The sequence below is a fragment of the Salmo trutta genome, chromosome 32 (assembly GCF_901001165.1).
Source record: "Salmo trutta chromosome 32, fSalTru1.1, whole genome shotgun sequence".
Taxonomy (NCBI): domain Eukaryota; kingdom Metazoa; phylum Chordata; class Actinopteri; order Salmoniformes; family Salmonidae; genus Salmo; species Salmo trutta.
Window position 1 is genome coordinate 30292396 of NC_042988.1, and position 20489 is coordinate 30312884.

The window sequence follows — 20489 nt, forward strand, 5'->3', positions numbered from 1 at the left end:
TTGTAACATGAGTCTCCTCACACAGTGTTATCAAGTCATCAACGTCCTTTGGTCTACTTACTGTGTGACATTTATCATTATCTCCTGGTTCATGTACTTTACACTGGGAAAACAATTAGTTCTTACATTATTCTTACATGTAGCAACATACAAGTATTGTAACTGAAACTATAAATGACAGCTTTATATCACTGTTCCATAAAATACCAAAAAATGCCAACATTTTGTATAATGCATACCATGTCACAAGTCAAAGTGGCAACCTAGAACCCCTGTTCCCTCATTAACAAATGTAATGTCAGTCTTGTGTTTCCTGTCTTGATGAAAGCAGTGACCTCTCCACATGTTTTAAAGTAATCATTTTCATCCTTTGGTTTGATTTTCCATGTAACATTGGTGGACGGCTCAGTCCCATCCAAAGTCTTGTCCAGTCATCCGGTAGAACCTGAGGTTGAATGGCCTGTAGAAGTCCCTGAGCCTCTGCAGTACCTCTGGTGAGATCTGTGGATGAGGCCTTCCTTTGGACTTCCCCAGACACCGGGGCCTGCTGCTTCCCTCTGGCTTCTTCAGACAGGGGAATCCCTTAGTCTGGTTGAAGTAAAAGTGCTTGTCGCTCACCACCCTCTTCAGACCCAGGAAGTCCTGCACCCGGCCCATCTCCCCCGCCGGGTCGGACACCAGCCGCTCGCCGCTGACGAACAGGAAGTGAGATAAGGGGAAGTGCTGGAGCCAGTTCTCCAGGTGCTTGGCGTACAGGCCGATGCGCACGGCGCTCCACGAGGTGTCGACCAATCCCGAAGAGGTATTCTTTAGGGCCAAGCTCTGGAAGGAGGGGAGGCCGGGTTGTTTGGACAGCGTCTGGGTATAGTCGGAGACTGCCCGGGTCACGGGGTTGCGGACGACTACAATGAGCTTGGTGTGGCAGTTCATGGTGCAGAGGCGACGAGGAGCCTCCTTGGTCACAAAGTAGCTGGGTGTCTTCTCCATGGTGATCTGACCTTCCAGGGTTCGAGGCATCAGGTTTCTGACAACAGACATGGAGAAGAATCACGACATGACAAACTTCACACTATGCAGTGTTATAAAGAGCTGGAACATTGTTCATAATATACTGTACAATGGATAGGATTCTTACAGCTGTGTGTTTTTACAGAAATAGAGAAGACATTACAGATATACCATTTTAGATACACATCTTTGTCTGAGCCAGATATACATCCTTCAAGTACAAAACTTTGTCCAATTTCTTTTAAATGGAAATATTTCATTTCCAAAAGTACTATTTTCCTCTACAAACTCAGGTATGAAAAATTGCATTCTTAACTGCCACAAATCCAGCACTGTATATCTAAATTAAACCTTCTCCAAAACAGTCATGATTAAAAGAGTACAGTCTATGTTTATGAACCAGTCCCCAGCCCATCCCAGTCCTGGTATAGGAGCCATGGGAAACTGGGAGGCCGCAGAGCCAATATGGATCTGATGAGCCAAAGCCACAAGAACCACTTAACAGCAATTTCCTTAAGACTTCCTTCGCCAGCCCCCTGTCCTCCCCCTTTCCTGCACCGCAGAGTGATGTGTTCCCCCTGCAGGCAGGCTCTGTGAAGAATCTAGCAATACCAGACGAAACAAATTCAGGACTACTATGAAACACAAGGCTAGCTAAGCTGCTTAGCTCAGTTACACCGCCTTTCTCACAGCTACTTTTAGTCTTAGATCATAGACAACCTCTGGTGAGAGATACTGTATACTGGAAAGAGATACAACACATAGAGTCCCAACTCTGTCCTGTAGGCAAAGATGTAACTGAGGTGTCATTAGAAACTGTTCCATGAGAAACAGTCTAGATTGAGTTCAGACAGGAGAATAAGCCTGTCACCTCTCTCAGCATCTGTTCTCCTATCTGCTCTGTGAATGTTCTGACATGGCTGCTTGCCTCAACAACAACACCAAAATCAAGTTCAGTGAAGTTTACTATAAAGCTAAAGTATAAATCTGTCGATGTTCCCTTGAGCAAGACACTTAACCCTAATTGCTCCAGGGTTGCCGTTGATAATGGCTGATCTCTGGCTCTGACTCCACTCCCCGAGGGTGTCTCAGGGGGAGTGGGATATGCAAAAAACAAACTTGTATACGACAAATGTTTGCACCCACCTAATTATTAATTACCTTACCTACTGTACTGTACTGACCAGGGAAAACTCCTAGCTCTATTGTCTATAATTCTGCTTCATCTAAATTCATCGGAATAAATTCTGTTATATGCCATGTGTGTTTGGTCTGGGGGATTTGTGGGTAATGTATGGAAACGGTCCAATCCTCTACTGACGTCTGAGGCTGCTGTTTTGTGGTGAGAATGAATTCAGGGAACAAATTGTTTTACTTAACAAAGGATGAGAAGAAATGTTAGTTTATAGCAATTACTTTTCCATCCATCCATTCATTCATCCATCCACATCATAAGCCTACAGAAGTAGGATCTTAATTTGAGCCAGTTTGCTACAGCAGGAAAATAATCCTGTAGCAACAGTATGTGAATTATTATGTGGAATATAACTAATGGACATTTTTGCTGGGGTTCATCCATTTTTCGTAAGGTCCTTTTTAAACCTTAAATACACTAGAAGTTTCCTGCAACAAGGTGACCAAATTAAGATCCTACATCTGAATAGTCTGTTATTCTTAAGGAGACCATATTGTGGCTTTACTGAAAATAAACAAATTCAACACATACTCTATGGACAGCCAGCACTTGAAAAAGTTGGTTTGTTTTTTATGAAAAGTCTTGAAGATTCGCCAAAACAATAATGGAGAATGACAGGAGTCCTTTCAAGTGCTTCTATGATTGACAACGGATGAAGCGCCCATCAAATGAAGTTCAAAGAGTTCGTCCAAACAATGTGTGATCCTAGTTTAATTTAGCCAGTTATTCCCCAGCAGGACTCTGGCAGTGGTTGCTGACTGACTTTGACGATGGTTCAGAGACTTTGACGACAGTTCGGAGACGTCGCTGGGTAAATAAAACTGTTCATTAGGCCTTGTGTCTGCTGCCAGAAATGACATGGCGCTAAATCAGAATGGTTTAGCTTAACTGAAGTTGGAATGAAAACCAAACCAAGAAAGGAGGGAAGCGAATGAAACGAACAAGTCATCTCAAACAGATTATAGTCATGATAAGCACAGATAGTGACCTCTGTACATTTCATATTTTATTTTAAATACTTTTCAAAATGCTATTATATTTAAGTAATCATCTTGGTTGGCTTTTGAGGAGAACTAACAGTGATTTAACTCCTCTCTATAATCTCTCTATAACATCTTCTGACTTTAACGTAATTGATTGACTAGGTGGACCAATACCTTCAACCCTGTTGACACTCTAGAGAGCTTCAACAATCTCTAAAGGCTCAAATCATACAGACAACAGAGTGGAGCAACAACATGACCCCCTATTAGCCCTGAGCTAAGCACTGGTTTACAGTAGTTCAAAGAGTCATCTGTAGTCAAAGTTCAGGGGTATTGTAGACTAGGTCTCCTGTAATTACAGGTGGACAGAACTAGAGCAGTGATACTGTAACACCAGTGGAGGCTGCTGAGGGGAGAACGGCTCATAATAATGTCTGGAACGGAGCAAAAACTGCAGCATTATACTCTGCTAATGTCTTTTCTGTTAAAATGTAGCAAATAAACACGTCCCATTTATGATTAACATGCTAAAATGTTATTCACCTGTCCTGTCTGTTTGTCCCCAGTCCTGCTCTGCCAGATCGATGTGTCTGTTTGTCCCCAGTCCTGCTCTGCCAGATCAATGTGTCTGTTTGTCCCCAGTCCTGCTCTGCCAGATCGATGTGTCTGTTTGTCCCCAGTCCTGCTCTGCCAGATCGATGTGTCTGTTTGTCCCCAGTCCTGCTCTGCCAGATCGATGTGTCTGTTTGTCCCCAGTCCTGCTCTGCCAGATCGATGTGTCTGTCTGTCCCCAGTCCTGCTCTGCCAGATCGATGTGTCTGTCTGTCCCCAGTCCTGCTCTGCCAGATCGATGTGTCTGTCTGTCCCCAGTCCTGCTCTGCCAGATCGATGTGTCTGTCTGTCCCCAGTCCTGCTCTGCCAGATCGATGTGTCTGTTTGTCCCCAGTCCTGCTCTGCCAGATCGATGTGTCTGTCTGTCCCCAGTCCTGCTCTGCCAGATCGATGTGTCTGTCTGTCCCCAGTCCTGCTCTGCCAGATCGATGTGTCTGTTTGTCCCCAGTCCTGCTCTGCCAGATCGATGTGTCTGTCTGTCCCCAGTCCTGCTCTGCCAGATCGATGTGTCTGTCTCTGTATATCTGTGATGACAACAGATACGGCAGGACAGCGACAACAGATATGGAGGTGATGATGTTGGTTGGGTCGCTCTTCTGTCTGTCTCCTGTCTGGCCTTGGGTGTCTCCCCTCGTAAGTGATGTTTGTCATTGCTGTAATTGGCCATAAGAACATCTCCTTCCATAGTTATAAATAGTTAATGTGATCCCCCTCTCGCCACCCTCCCCAGGTCCCTATCTATCCCCCCTCACAATCTGCCTCATCATTACACAATCAATAAGAGCCACTCTCTCCCTATTATCAATGTCTTTGTGTGCCTTAAGTGTCAAGCACAATCAATATGAATCTGTAGAATATTGGGACATGTGCTTCATAGAACATTCTTCTAAATTAAAAACAAGGAACAGCAAGCGTCCAGCTAACTATAACATAGTGTAGTTTAAGAGCTAGCTAAAACATAGCGTAGCCCGAGAGCTAGCTAAAAGTGTAGCCCAAGAGTTAGCTAAAACATCCATGTCTGACTGTTACAGCACTTGGAAAGGGAGCAACAGGGCAAGGTAGAGTTCTCTATTTGGGGCTTCCTTGGAGAGCTTTGCTGAGCTAGCCACATTAGCTAGTAGGTCCCCGCTGTTAGAGGATGTGGGTATTTTACCCTGAAGTGATATGCTTCTGATTATACGACTGATATGTAGCAACCAATCTGTAGCGGAGCGTATGAGCTACCCCCGCGGCTAGGATGTGGCTGACACATTTCCTGCCTTCACGATCATAACCCTGTAAAGTACTGGTACCACTACTACTACACAACATACTGTGCCTTCCTGTAAGAAAAACATGGGAAGTTTTGTGTCTATGGAAACGTGAATTGCTAAGACTTCAATGAATTAAGAATCATGACTGTACCAAAATGTTTATAATATCAACAGTCAAGAAACACTATTTATTTGTATAAACGTCACACCATTCTGCTTTAGAACTGTAAAGTAATCATAATGCCTCCACTTTACTCAGAGGCAGAAGAGAAGCTGATTGAAATGGACGTTGGAGGATCTGCTCACTAGGCTTATTGAGCACAGAGCTTGTTGGAAGTAGTCTCTAAGTATTCAGGGCCCATACTCACAGAATCTCAGAGTAGGAGTGCTGATCTAGGATCAGATCCCCCCCTGCTCATAAAATCTTATTCATTAAGATCTGAAAGCCAAAACTTATCCTCGATCAGCATTCCTTCTCTGAGACTCTTTTTGAATACGGACCCAGAACTCTGCCTGTGAGATCCAATTAGACTGAAAATCAGCCCCATAAAAGAGGCAGGAGAGCAAACAGCAAGCTGAAGAAAACAACAACTCCCAGCAGCCCTGCTGTGCACAGAGGGTGTCGGACAGAGACAGACAGACGGCCTGGGCGACAGGCAGGGCAGGGCTGTCTGGCTGACTGTGGAAACTTTTCCCACCATGCAGTGCTTTCCGCTTCTCGGGATAGCTTGATAGCATGTTGTTTACTGTATTCTCCTTGAATGTCGTGGCACAATATCAGGCTTAAACCTGGAACCTTTTAGGTTTAATGACTGTTATGTGATGTTATGTAAATGACATTGACATTCTAAATGCACAGTGGATGTTTTGACTCTACTCTGTATAGATACTATCCAAACATTCTTCCAGTTTAACTGCATTTCACCTACAGAATGTAAACATGTCAAAAGAGCATGAGTAGGCTTCCATTTCCCCAAAGAGAAAACACTAACTGGTCTCTGATGATGTGATTGGATATACAGATGAAACACTACAACAGGAAACGGGACACACTGTACAAGAAGAGAGCCACAGAAGCCTTTGACGTGTGTATTTGTGACAATGATTTATTTTTTTATATTTTTTTTATATTTAACCTTTATTTAACTAGGCCTAGCCATAACACCCTACTGGCGCCATGGCCGGGCCAACACTATGACACTATGAAGGGTCATGGCAGGCCGACATGCTGGCGAACTGTCACTGATGTCAGGTCTTTGTGACAGCTTCTTAAGGGACAGCTGATGACTATGACCAGTCATAGTGTTGGCCTGGCCGTGGTGCCAGTAGGGTGTCATGACTCGGGCTGTGGCGGTCATAACATTTTGTCAGCCGGTGATTGTCATGCAAATAACTGCCGGTCTCACGGTAAATGACCATTAATTAACATAAACACTTTTATCATTTTCTGGCTTCCACACATAGCCTACAAGCCACTGATGCAGACCTTTGGAAGATCTACATTTTAAAAAGTCTAATAAATTCATGTAATATAGCCTACACCATCACAATAAATCCATTAAATATTTTAGACAGGTCAAAAGAAACAGGATGTGATGAAAATATAGTCTATTTCAGAAGAACAGAATGGCATACTCTAAGTTGTCTTTATGTTAGGCCCTGATCTGGTTATGCCATATGGCTCTGGGCTACACTAGTTCATTTAGCAGACAAGACTCTGCTAAATGTTGCATGAAAGGCATGAGCTCTGCTGTACACACTTCATCAAAGCTGTAAACCCTTCATCAGTCTCTCATTCACAATTTGACAAGCACTTGATAATGCCTCGAATTTCCCGGCTGCATCCACTTTGTGTGGCCGTAATGCCCCCTACAAAATCCATGCCTTTTGCGGCCAGTGGCCATTGTGCTGAATATAATCATTGTAATTCCCTTCTCCCTGCTGCATCCCGAAGCACCTCTCACAGTAAGTAAGGTGATCGGGTCTTTCTCACAGGCTACAAGTGAAGACCGACACATCGGGGACAGAACTGCATGGGTCCTTATCCAATTCTGAGGCGCATATTGGTGATATCTGAAGAACTGTCCACATTTACTTTTCATCAGCCAACAAGATGAGTAGGCCTAACGAACAGCAAAAGAACTAGCTTATGTCAATCTACTATCCCCCATAGTGCAAAAGTTGACTTATTCTATTCGGTGCGAGAAATAAATATTCCAAACAAAGTCTGGGACAGTTGTCAGATGCGATAGATTCCAAATTAATAGAACCACTACCATCAAAAAAACGTTTTTAAGCAATGAGAACGTTTAGCTTAAAATGTTGATAAACTATTAGGCTATTTCTTCACATTATAAGCGCAGCAATGCGTACACAGCAGTAGGCAAAAAGTGTATGTTCCATTAGCAGGAAAATACCACCAAGTGACCACAAATGCAGTTATGCATGTAATACTATTATTATAAAGGTGTGTTTTTATGATGAAAATGATCTTCCCCAAACTTGAAACTCAGTTATTTCTACACCCGTTGTAAAGCAGATGAACATGCTTCATTTTAAGGCGTTATTTGGCCACTTTAGTTGTGATATAAACCTTATCAAAACATATAGGCCTATGGGCTAGGCTACATGAGGTGTGCGACTATGATTTGAAAAAGTCGCACAAAAAAAGCATGCGCTGTTTGATTTAAGCTGGTGATAATATATCATTCCATATATCAAGTGATAGGCTAATACTGTCACCCATCACACTATTCTTGATTTAATCTTGTCTTTACATATACCAAATAATATGTGTGTGAAATTTGTCATGACTCATGACCGCCGGTGTGGCGGTAATACGGTCACCGTAACAACGCTAGTCATGGCCGCCAGACGCCTACAGTGTTGGGGCAACACATGGTGCAACACACCATGGCCTAAGGAATGGCAGGGCTGCTGAGATTGAGCACCAACACTAGCCAAGCAATAAACAACATTCTGGACCAGTCTCAGTGAAGAACAGAACCTACAGAGCTGTAGCAATGGACCCAGAGTTGGTGGTACCCCCATGATTGCATGACTGAGAATGAACCATGAACCCACCCACACATCCGTACCATACCACTCTACCCTCTCTGTCCCTCTCACTCCAACCACTCTATCAAATGACTCTATCAAATGCTATGGAGCCAGAGACCAGGGGTGCCAATGTTTGATATCCCCATACCACACACATCCACATCACTGCCCCCCCCCCCCCCCCCCATTACATTATATGAGGCGGGGTGTGCCATGTCTGAGTAATCTGAATCACAGCAACATCACCTCCCCCCCACAATCACACACACATCCTCACCACTGGAGCCTTGAATCCCCTGCCCCCTCACCCCCCATGACACTCTATCAAACACTATGGAGCCAGAGACAGTCTGAAAGATACGGTTACACTACCCACACACCCGACACAGCCTCACATCCACACACACACACACACGCACACACGCACACACACACACACACACATCCACACACGCACGCACACACACACACACACACACACACACAAACACACACACACACACACACACACACACACACACTATGAAGCACCAGGATCTGGTGTGTCTCAGAGACGTAGTGTGTGTCAGACTGGAGGTGAATGCCTATGGATTCACAGTGTCTCCCACCAGGCTCCACTGCCCACATCCACCCATTCATACTCAGACAGGAAGAGGAAAAGAATGGTTATACATAATATATAGTAGAGTAGGGGGAAGTATCTACACCAGAGCTTGGGACTAAAAAGTTATATTTTGAAAAATATGATTCTGAGATAATTGGCTTTAAAGTTCAGAACCCTCATTTGATTTGAATGGTGTAAGCATTTTTTAAAATATATATCTTAATTGTTTTACAACATTAATTGGGGGTATTTAGAGCATTATATAGGTAGAGAACATTGAACAGAACATTGAACAGAACATTTTGACAAAAATGCATATTGAACCGTATAGTCCCAAGCTCTTGTAACAGGCTCCTTAAACAAGAGTAGGATACCATTATTATAGGTGTGATAGAGAGGAGATGGAAGAAATGTGTTTGTGTGTGTGCGTATGCGTAGGCTTCTCTTTTTAGAGATGAAGTGCAGCGGAGACCATTACTAATTAGTGACTAGAAAAGAAGAGCCCAATCATAATAAAGTATCATCACAGGGTCTGAGGTCAATGATGCGTCGCCGGAGAGTTTTCTGGGGAACAGCTAATGGCTTCAACATTTACACACATTAAAGTACATAGGCCAAGCAGTCAAAAACCATGTAGCCGCTGTCAGACCTGGGCTCAAGTACTATTTGAAATGTTTCAAATACTTTAAGCATTTGTTTTAGCCTGCCCACGATTGCCAGGCGGGCGGGGCTTGGACTTTTGGGACCTTTCTATTGTAGAACGCCAACGGTCAAGTCCATGACATGCTGCTGCCATTCTATATTCAACTGTACATACATATGAAAGTTATCTTTAGAAACATATACTTACAAGATTTGTACGTTACTGCATTTAGCTCTCGTATGATTGAGAACTTGAAACAGTTTGATTACGTGTGACAAAGCCATTGGCCCGTGAGCCCTCAGGGTCATTTCAGCTTATTTCCATTAAACGTTATTCATCGTTTTTAACCTAACACTATTCTTTGTGGGGATGGCAGAGAAACCATGCATGACAACCCAAGGCATCTGAAACATTTCATTTTGGCCTGTCGAAGCGAGCTATTATTTCTCCTCACAAACACGTTTCTCCTTCCTACTCCTGACTGACTGACTGACTGACTGACTTATTAATGCTGGGAGTGCAGCTAAAATGGCAAAACGTTCTGATGTCTCCTCAGTACTTTCTGGGATCGCTAAAAATGGACCACAATGCACCTCAAATGATTATAATTCCCACCATATGGGGTGTGAGTATAGGGCCTAGTAGCCTACCGTATCCCAATGGCACCACCCCACCCCCACCTCCACCTTAACTCCAACCTACCCAGGCCCAACACTATTAAAACACTATGCAACTGAACGCTACAGCCACTTCCTGTTCTGTTTGCAAATGAACGCCACAGCCACTCCTGGTCTGTTAGACAACTCAACACGGCATTCAGCCTCTACTTATCATTAATGGCCCAAGGGCAGGACAGTGAGGGAATGAGGTGTGGGGAAAATCCCCTTTACTCTGATGGAAAATCAGGCTTGCGTACTGTACTGTAATAATGGGTTACTTTTATAGTCCGTTTTATACATTGTCTGGACTGAGAGTGATGCTGTGAGATTTTGGGTTCTACCTTAAAATACAGTAATAGTATGTTTTTATAAGTTTAGCAGAGTTAAATCATCGTTGTGTAAGATTTAACCTGTTTAATCTAGGGGGCAGTATTGAGAATTTTGGAAAAAAATATGTGCCCATTTTTAACTGCCTCCTACACCAACTCAGAAGCTAGAATATGCATATTATTGTTCAGGTTTGGATAGAAAACACTCTGAATTTTCTAAAACAGTTTGAATGGTGTCTGTAAGTATAACAAAACTCATATTGCAGGCAAAAACCTGTGAAAAATAGATTTAAAAAAAAATTGAATTTTGTGACTGTACTATTTAGTGTCATTGTTTTATAGATACCATAGTGAGAAAGGATTCAGTTCGCAACTCCTAAGGCTTCCACTAGATGTCAACGATCTTTAGAAAGTTGTTTGAAGCATCTGTGATTAATACAGACCGAATTAGAATGCTTACAAGTTGACACGTCATCACTTCATTTTTTGCGCCTGCGCATAAATCTGAGAAGAGTGTCTTTGTCATAATCGTTTATTCTAGACACTTGATAGGTTGTGTGAAAATATTACTGATGTTTACTGATGTTTCACTTTAAAAATGGACCAAAAGATTAATGCTAAACAACGTTTGACATGTTTGAACAAACGTAAATAGATTATTTACTAGGTTTTCTTTAGCTTTTCGGCGTGACTTTACACTGCCCACCTCATTTTGTGGGAGCCTACTGAACGCTAACTATTTGGACATAAATTATGAACTTTGTCAAAAGAAACCACATTTGTTCTGGACCTGGGATCGCTGGCAGCGCCTTCTGATGGAGATAATCAAAGGTAAGGGGATATTTAGAATGTTATTATCGATATTAGATGATGCTAATGCTAACTGTATAGCTTAGCTTAGCTTATAGCTTAGCTTGCTGTTGTTAGCATAGTACCCAGTTTATTGCAAAATGTGATTTCTCAGTAAAGTTATTTTGAGATCTGGCCATTCGGTAGCAATTACGAGATGATAATATATTATTCTTTGAATGACAATATTATAATTTACCAATGTTTTCGAATAGTAATTCCGTGATTTGTAATGCTGGATTCACTGGGAGCATTCGAGCCGAAAAAAATTCTGAATTTCACCGCGACTGTAAATGCTGTTTTTGGATATAAATATGAACTTGATGGAACTAAAAATGCATGTATTGTATAACATAATGTCCTATGAGTGTCATCTGATGCAGATTGTCAAAGGTAAGTGCATAATTCTAGCTAGTTTTCTGTCTGTTGATGCCCTTCTTTGAAATGGCTAAACATTACACACAGCTATTGTCAATGTACTCTCCTAACATAACCTAACTTTATGCATTCTCCGTAAAGCCTCTGAAAATCGGACAGCGTGGTTAGATTTAGGAGATATATCTTTCAAATGGAGGAAAATAGTTGATTATTTGAAATGATTACTCTTGCAGTTTTGAATTCCCCGCCATGGTCACATGACAATGAATCCCAATACCGGGATAAGATCGGGATAAGATCCTCAACAGAAAAAACCCTTAATTGATTTGGAATTTGCATTTAATTAAAATGTTTTCAGATTTTATAAACAATACAAAACATACACTCGACAACATCATACAAACATCAACTACATCACATCTGCCCAGACCCACTAGAGAGAGAATAAAGGAGACGGCATCGGTCAAAATCGTGATTTATGACCCTATGCGTCTGATTTATGACCCTATGTCCGGCTGGTTCGTACATGCCCAAATAAGGGCATCCGGTCTGGACATCCTGGCGGGAAGGTGTCACGTGGTTAGGGTCATATAGTTTTATCCTGTTCTGTCACGTGTTAGAGTGTGTGTTATATCTATATTGCATCTCTTCGAAGTTGTCATGATGATTGATGTGTAGGGCCCTCATTGAACTGGGGGGGTTGTGTTTGAACATTTCAAAGAGGATGACCCCACACCCCCCTATTTTATTGCTCTTAGGGTTGTTGTCTATGAATTAGGAATGTCCGGGGGGTTATGTGTTGGAGGCAGACGTCTTATAAATACGCCCCAGACACACATGCGGCCCCAGAACACTAAACAAGATTTTAAAAATAAACATGGATTTTGGTAAAGCAGTGATGACCGTAACAACGGAAGCAGGACCTCGGTTGAAACATAGAGAAAAGACCCAGTATAAAGCAACAATATACGACGCGCCAAAAAAGCAGTTTATATGTGTGTGTAGAACCCAAATACCGCCCGCAACTGCACTGAAAGATCAAGTGATGATGTCTAATGGACAGCACTGGGGGTATCAGTTTGATTACCCGGCCCGTAGAGTGAAACTCTATACTGTAGCCGAAGGTGGAGAATATACAGACCAGACTTTAGGAGGGGACTATGGGGTTGAAGACTGGGCGGTTTTTCGCAAGGTTTTGTGTCCCGAACTGAGAGTTATCACCAAGGGGTATAGCTTGTTCACGGGCTACGAGACCCGTTGGGAAGGTACCCCAGACTCCTCAGGAAGAGTATTTCACAGGGTGAAAATACAGAGAAAGAATGGACTTCCATGTGGCTGCGTGGAGTTCTATATCAGCACCGAGGAAACCCGCAACCAAAACATTCGTGATGGTGGCCTGACTGGGGATTTCAGGTTGCGCATGCTTATTCCTTTTAAAAGTTGGGAGCTAATGGAATTGAGCATGTTAGAGTTGTTGGACGTTCTTTTTGTACAGAGCCAACAGTGGCAGAGCATTGTTCAGCTAAGGAAGTGCATAATATATACGAATCCTGAGGATTATGATTCAAAGCAATCCCAAGAAGGCTCATCCTCAGAAGGGTCAGCCCCTGAAGAAAACTAAGTACGCGGCTGCGTTAACCACGCCCTGACCCCACCCAAAGGCCTGGTTCTACAATAAAAGGAGGTCCCTTAAAGCCTCCACTTCTTCATTTCAGCATATACCATGGATATTCCTACAACATACCTGGACTCTGATACGTCATGGGGGCCAGACCCTAAGGACTGTATGCCTCGCAGCCAACCATTCTACTCCCCCCAGGCAAGACCCTCGACACCCCCTACATGTCCACAGCCTGAGGATGTGTTTGATGGGGTGGTCAGTACTATTTTTGTGGACACCATCAAGGCCTCTGTAGCCACACTTTTAAACGTGGTGATTGGAGAGTATATACGTGAAAAATGCATCGGTTGTGAGATCAATCACCCCAGCCAGCGCCGGCATCCGTGTTTATACGAGCCCCCAAAATACTACTTCTTCAACCATTTTGAGGAGCTGGTGAAAAGACTGTGGTCCTGCAGGTTTATACCTGCGCTGGTCAGAGCCCTGGAGTCTATGGGTCTTGTGCCTTCTATTCCCAGAGTTTACGGGGTAACCGAGGCTTTCCTACATGAACTGGAGGAGGTGATCTACATCCACGAGAAACTCAAAGAAATCCGACAAACCCTGGTGGACGACAACAAATACCGGAAAGCTGTGGTGGAGGACGTGATGACTTTCTGGCTCAACAAAACCCCAGAGACCGAGTGACAATACCTATTTGTTATTTAGATGTAAAGCAATGGGGAACTATATACATACGTTGTTAGAGAGAATAAATACGTTTTTTCTTTTGAGAGAACTTACAAATGTTATGCATCAAATTATTGAAAATAAAGTGAACCATGTATCATTCTACACAACCCATAATACCTGGGCTAATGTAGAGCGTGTGCTAAAAATGGAGCAAATCATGAATCATGTACGACATACGGGCGAGAGTATGCAATGGACACAACTGGTCTCACGTCTTGTGGATGATTCAGAAGAACTAGAAACAAACTTGTCTAAGATTTTACTTTATTTGTTTGAAACACCGTTTAATTGTAACATGTATCACATTTGTTGTTTATATACTTATATATCTGATGTGTGTGTTTTAAAAATTCAGTGACAAAAGCCTGTAAATCTAAACCAAATATACAGGGTGTTGCATGCTGGGATCATTGAGAAAATGGGGACAAGTATCCTGCAACGAATCCTAAATTGGCTGTATATGTAATACATGATGTTTGCGGAAAAAAAAAAAATGAAACTGAAATGTTGTCGTTATTTGAAAGTGGCTCATTAACGTTATTGTACCTCAGAGAGGCAGGAAGGATGGCGGAGCAGATGTTGAAAAAGGTGTATTACACCCCCTCTAACCCTGGGTCTTATGGGGGTAAGGAGCGTTTACAGAGAGCTTTGGCCGAGGGAACAGGTAGCCGGTTAGGCGTTGCTCAAGTGGATGATTGGTTAGCCGCGCAGGATGCTTATACTCTGCATAAACCTGTACGAAAACAATTTCCAAGAAATAGAGTTTTTGCAACTCATGCCCTGTCCCAGTTTCAGGCGGATCTATGTGACATGCAGGCCCATGCAGATAAAAATGATGGAAATCGATACATGCTAACGGTTATAGATATTTTCTCTAAAATGGCCTTTGTAAGGGTCTTAAGAAATAAGAGTGGGGCAGAGGTGACCAGGGCCTTTGAATCTATCTTGAAGGAAGGAGGAGTCCCCAAGAAAGTGCAGACTGATGGCGGAAAATAATTTTTTAATAATACTTTTCAGAAACTCATGAAGAAGCATAATATAGTACATTTTGCTACAGGCTCGGATTTGAAAGCTTCAGTTGTCGAACGCTTTAACCGCACTCTGAAGGAGCGGATGTGGAGATATTTTACAGCTCACAACACGCATAGATATATCGATATAGTTCAAGATTTAGTAAAGAGTTACAACTACAGCTACCATAAGAGTATAAGGATGAAGCCCGCAGAGGTCTCTTCTGAAAACTCTTTTCAAGTCTTTAAAAATCTGTATGGTTTTAAATTCATAGTGGGGGACATGGTACGTATATCAAAGTTGAGGGGTGTTTTCGACAAGAAATATGAGCAAGGTTATAGTGACGAAGTGTTCACCGTTACCGAATGTCTACCTCGCATACCCCCTGTCTACAAATTAAAAGATTATGACGGGGAGCTTATAGAGGGATCGTTTTACGAGAAGGAGCTACAGAAGGTACAGGTGGTTAAAGACAAAGTCTTTCACGTGGAGGAAATTCTAGATCATAAGAGAGAAAGGGGCAAAAAATGGGTCAAAAACTGGCCCCAAAAGTTTAACAGTTGGGTTTTAGAGCAAGATGTGGTGGAGGCAACGGGGGTTAACTTAAACCCTCAGGCATGATAAATACATCGTCATTCGAGTGTACACGGGAGTGCATCATGGAACATAGCGGCTTCTACCTGACCCTCCCCAGTAATGCGTCTGCACACATATATAGTAAGAACCAAAGTTCTAATTATACAACCAACTTTCCAAAGCCTATAGAGTTATCCAAGGCCTGGGAAGTAGGTCTCAGCGAGATTACATACCCCCACAGCTGGTATAATATCAAAGAGAAGGACCGGGATTTTTATTGCAAAAGGATATCGGAACCTGCGAAACTTATAAAGATTAAAAAAGGGTTCAATAGAAACGTCGACAGGATCGTCTCAGAGTTGAACGAACTCCTAACCCAGAACAATACGGAAATACTCTTGAGCTACAACCCTATTCATAAACGTGTACAAATCTCAGGGAATGCGGATAGGGGTATAAAGACCACCGGTAATTTAGCCTACATGTTGGGGATGGTTCCCAATAAATGGACGTATGTGAAAGATAAAATAACCCCATTCCCTGCGGATATACATGCAGGGTTTTACAACATATTTGTGTATACCGACGTCATATCATATCAGAGGGTAGGAGACAGTTGTGTGCCCCTCCTGAGAACAGTTCATATAGAGGGAAAGGATGGAGGGATAGTCACAGTCATCTACGACAAGCCACACTACGTACCTGTAAGCAAGAAATATATTGAGAACATTCTGGTTGAGCTTAAAACGGATCAGAACGAAAACATCGAATTTACTTATGGTAAAACGATTGTAAAACTCCACTTTAGGCCCTCCAAAGCCTCTCTACATATATAATATCTTATTAGTATTATATATTATTATTTTATATAGTTTTTTTTATAAACATAATACAAAATAAATAAATAAATGGTTATGGAACAAAACCACCATCTCGACCCTAACCGCTACGTCTCATACTATGTTGATCAAGTGGGTAATGGGTTACCCGGCTATCATGGATCCCCGACCATGTACGGTTCGGGGATAGGCGGTATATTTCGTAACCTCTTTAGGATGGTTTTACCGTTTATGAAGAGAGGCCTCAGCATAGCCAAACCGCATTTAAAATCAGCGGCTAAAAATATAGTAAGTGAGGTTGTAGCCAATGCTATGACCCGAGGGGCGTCACCAGATGCCGAGCATCAAGAAGGCTCGGGGCTTATGATGTTGTCTCGAAGACCAAAAAAGAGACCTCCAGGTATAAGGCTCAGGTCTGCCCCTAAAAAGCAGAGGTTAACCGTTAAAAGAAACTCAGTAAGTCAAAGACGTGGTAAAGTGAGGAGGTCTGGACCTAAAACGACAAAAAGAATACTCGGAAGTATTTTCTAAAAGAACCAAGAAACATGGCTCTTTTACACCGCATGTCCTCTGAAGCTATAAAGACAGAGCTCGATCTTTTCACGGCCCCCTTAACCCAACATTCAATAGACAGGTCCTGTTATGTGGAGATAGCGCCACTCTCGGCCATTACCGACAACGGTCCTATAGAATTTTTCATACCAGGCCACGGTGACAACTATCTGGACCTCAACAACACCTTGGTGCATTTACGTCTAAAAGTGACCAAAAGAGATGGTACTAATATTGCAAACGATGCCAAAGTGAGTCTCATTAATTACCCCTTGGCCACCATCTTCTCCCAAGTGGATGTGACTTTGGGTGAACGTCTAATCAGTCAAAGCAGTGCCACATACCCCTATAGGGCCATCATGGAGTGTTTACTCAACTACTCCGAAGACACTCTCAAGACACAATTCAGCGCCGGGCTGTTTAGCAAGGATACTGCAGGAGTCTCTATGGAATCGATAGACCCTTCCACCGGTGCAAACAAAGGACTGGAGGCACGCGCTCGCTACTGTGTCGAATCTCGAGAGTTTCATCTGCTAGGGCCTATACACTCTGACATTTTCTTTCAAGAACGTTTACTCTTAAATTCGGTTGATTTAAGACTCAAATTAACCAGGGCCAAGGATGAGTTTTGTCTGATGTCTGCCCAAGACGGTGACTTTAGTTTAAAAGTGTTGGGGGCAACGCTTTTTATAAAAAAAGTGTCTGTATCTCCGACAGTTCGTCTGGGTCACACACAGGCTTTGATGAAAGGAAATGCCCTTTACCCTCTCCAAAGAATTACCATGAAAACCTTTAGCATACCTGTGGGCAGTAGAATCTGCAGTCAGGAAAACCTTTTTCTAGGCCCTTTAACCCGCTATGTGGTTATAGGTTTGGTTGATCACGCCTCTAATACGGGCAGCTTACATAAAAACCCATTTAATTTTCAACACTTCAATGCAGAGTATGTAGCTCTCTGTCAGGATGGACGTCAGGTCCCTGCTAAGGCTTTCCAACCGCAATTTAATAACAACATATCTGTGCGAGAATTTTACAATCTATTCCTGGCTACCGGGAGGCATCTAAAAGATCTCTCTTTACCTATTGACAGAAATGATTTTGCAGAGGGTTACACATTGTATGCTTTCAATTTATCCCCCGATGATGACACCTCAGGAAATCTGTCTGTGGTGTCCCAAGGCAACCTCAGGCTGGAAATGCGTTTCCGTACACCTTTAGCCTGTACAGTTAACATGATTGTTTATGCGTGCTCTGATTCAATCTTGGAAGTGAATGCCCGAAGACAGGTCTTAGTGGATTATTATTAAGGACTGTTGAGCAAAGACATGAATACCCAAGAGTTGGAAGGGCTCATGACCCGCTTGATTGGAAAACAATTTTATGGAGTGTGGGCTTGTGATGAATTACCTATTGAGAAATGGCCTGAGCGGCCGGCCATGTTTATTGTCAATACCCATCCTAAACACATGCCAGGTGAACACTGTCTAGCTGTGACACTAGAAGATGAAGGAGGAAGAAAAATCTCAACTTTTTTTGATTCCTACGGCTTTCCCCCTGGTTTTTCACATTTTCCCAAATCTATTAAAGATTTTTTGACCAAAAACGGATCAAAGATCTACTACAGCATCAAACAAGTGCAAGATAACCTTTCCACTAAATGTGGTCAACACTGTGTATTCTACCTGTGCCAAAGAGCCCGTGGAGTTTCTTTTGAAGATGTGATGTCTCTTTATAATGATGATTTAAGAAGTAATGATAGCGTGGTAGATTGTTTTGTTAGAAAATATCAAAAGTGTTCAAATATGTGTCCTTTAAGACCGTGTAATCAAGGCGTATGCTCACGTCAAATGTTTCAAGAATGCCACAAATGTTAAATTGCTTAATTTTTCTAATAAACTTTATTGAATTTAATCATAGTCGTTCAAAAGTCGTTCAAAATTCATTCAAAAGTCATTCAAAATTCATTCAAAAGTCTAACCACCCCGAGAGATCGGGATTAGGAAAAGGTCCGGAGGCATTCATGGGGCTAAATGAGTCATCATCATCCCCTTCATAGGGGGGAGGGTTTGTTGGGACATCTTTAGGGGTGCTGTAGCTCGGTGAAGGGTTTTGTTTTAAAGCTTGAATCTGTTGGCGAAGCTTATGGTTAGGTACCCCCGAGAGGGGAATGTTGAGGATTGCCAGGGCCTTAAGAAACTGAGGCCACCCTGGTGGTCTTCGGTCATCAGCAACCTTGTGGGCTGCCGTGGTACTTTTAAGCAAGTCAAACATATGTGAACCCTTGACAACAACGCCCTGAAGGATAAACTCTCCTTTGTCATTCCAAGTAGCGGTCCCCTTTGAGTCTTTTAGCTTGTTCATAATGTATCTAGCATTTTTCCTGTTACGTGCCGGAACATGTGTCAACATGTCATGCATAACATTATCTTCAACAGGCATATGATCTTCAGTCGGTAAGATCGCAGGTACAGGCATTACCCGGGGATGGCTCTCTCTAAGCGCGTCATCTTTTAAAGGTTCAGGTAGGGAAAGCGTTAAATGGTTGGTATCTCTCTCACCTTGTTTTACCAAGGTCAAATACCTTTGCAAGAGGTTTGTGTATTTTTTAACCTTATCATAGGGGTTCAATTCTTTTCGGTTCAAAACATCCTTCATGGCCGTATCCAAATCATTTTCCGCTGTTTGTCTGATATTTTCAGGACCCTGCATTTGTTTTTTAAGTCTGTCCAACTCTTGTTGAGGCACCAAGTACATTTTATTTGCCATCACACTCTGTGTTCAACCCCCACGCCTGGCAGCAATAAGGCTGGTGATGAAGGGTACTGCTATAGTTAGCAACGGCAGAAGAAAACCCCCAGACTGTTGTAGGCTATGTCTTTTCTTTCGAAGACTGGCTCTTTTATTGGCAAAGAGTTTGGTCGCGTTTTTTTGTCTCTTTAATTTTTTTAATTGGGTCAGAGTGAGTGGAATGCGCCCTTTGAGAAGATTCAAAGCAATCTCACATAGGGATAATATGAGATCTGAAGAACAGTGATCCAAGATGGCCTTCCGTTCTTTGGCTGTAGCCCCAACTAGGCTTCTCAAGAGGGGCAGGTTTCTTTTTAAACGCAGAGACATAGCGGTTACTTTTTAGGAATGTACACCGCCGGCCACTCCCACGGGAACAGGCCTGTTCGGAGCCTCAGGTGTTCTGGAGTATTTGCTTTTAAATCCACGATTAAATAAGAAAATGGCTCTTTGGTAGCGTCCTCATAGCTATCCATAAAGTAGGATTTCCTTCCCGGGTACATCTGCTGAGCTAGAGTGTTAATTTGTAGTTTGTCTCTAGGGTTTTTGAACAAAACCATGTAATTGGCGTTCAAACTGATGGTACGGCTGTTTTTACCTTGGTGAAACACATTTTGCACCAAGTAAAGCACAGACAGTTTCTATGATGAGTATATTGGGTAAATGCTCGTGCAATTTCAGGATGTTCGCTACCTGCAAATAGCATATCGTCCAAAACCAGCAGATTGTTTTTATGTGGAGGTAAAAGTTCATCATCAGACAGGGATTCAGGTATTCCTTCAACAAACTTGATTTTTA

The 20489-nt window shown here is 42.6% G+C and overlaps 1 protein-coding gene across 1 annotated transcript in view; it reads right to left on the bottom strand.

Annotated features, from left to right (window-relative positions):
* The window catches only part of LOC115171682 (heparan sulfate glucosamine 3-O-sulfotransferase 6), a 42769-nt gene continuing 22280 nt past the window's right edge, over positions 1-20489 (bottom strand). The window contains exon 2 of the mRNA XM_029728724.1: positions 1-1024. Coding sequence (XP_029584584.1) covers positions 406-1024 — 619 coding nt within the window. The 3' untranslated portion in view covers positions 1-405. The remainder of the gene's footprint in view (positions 1025-20489) is intronic.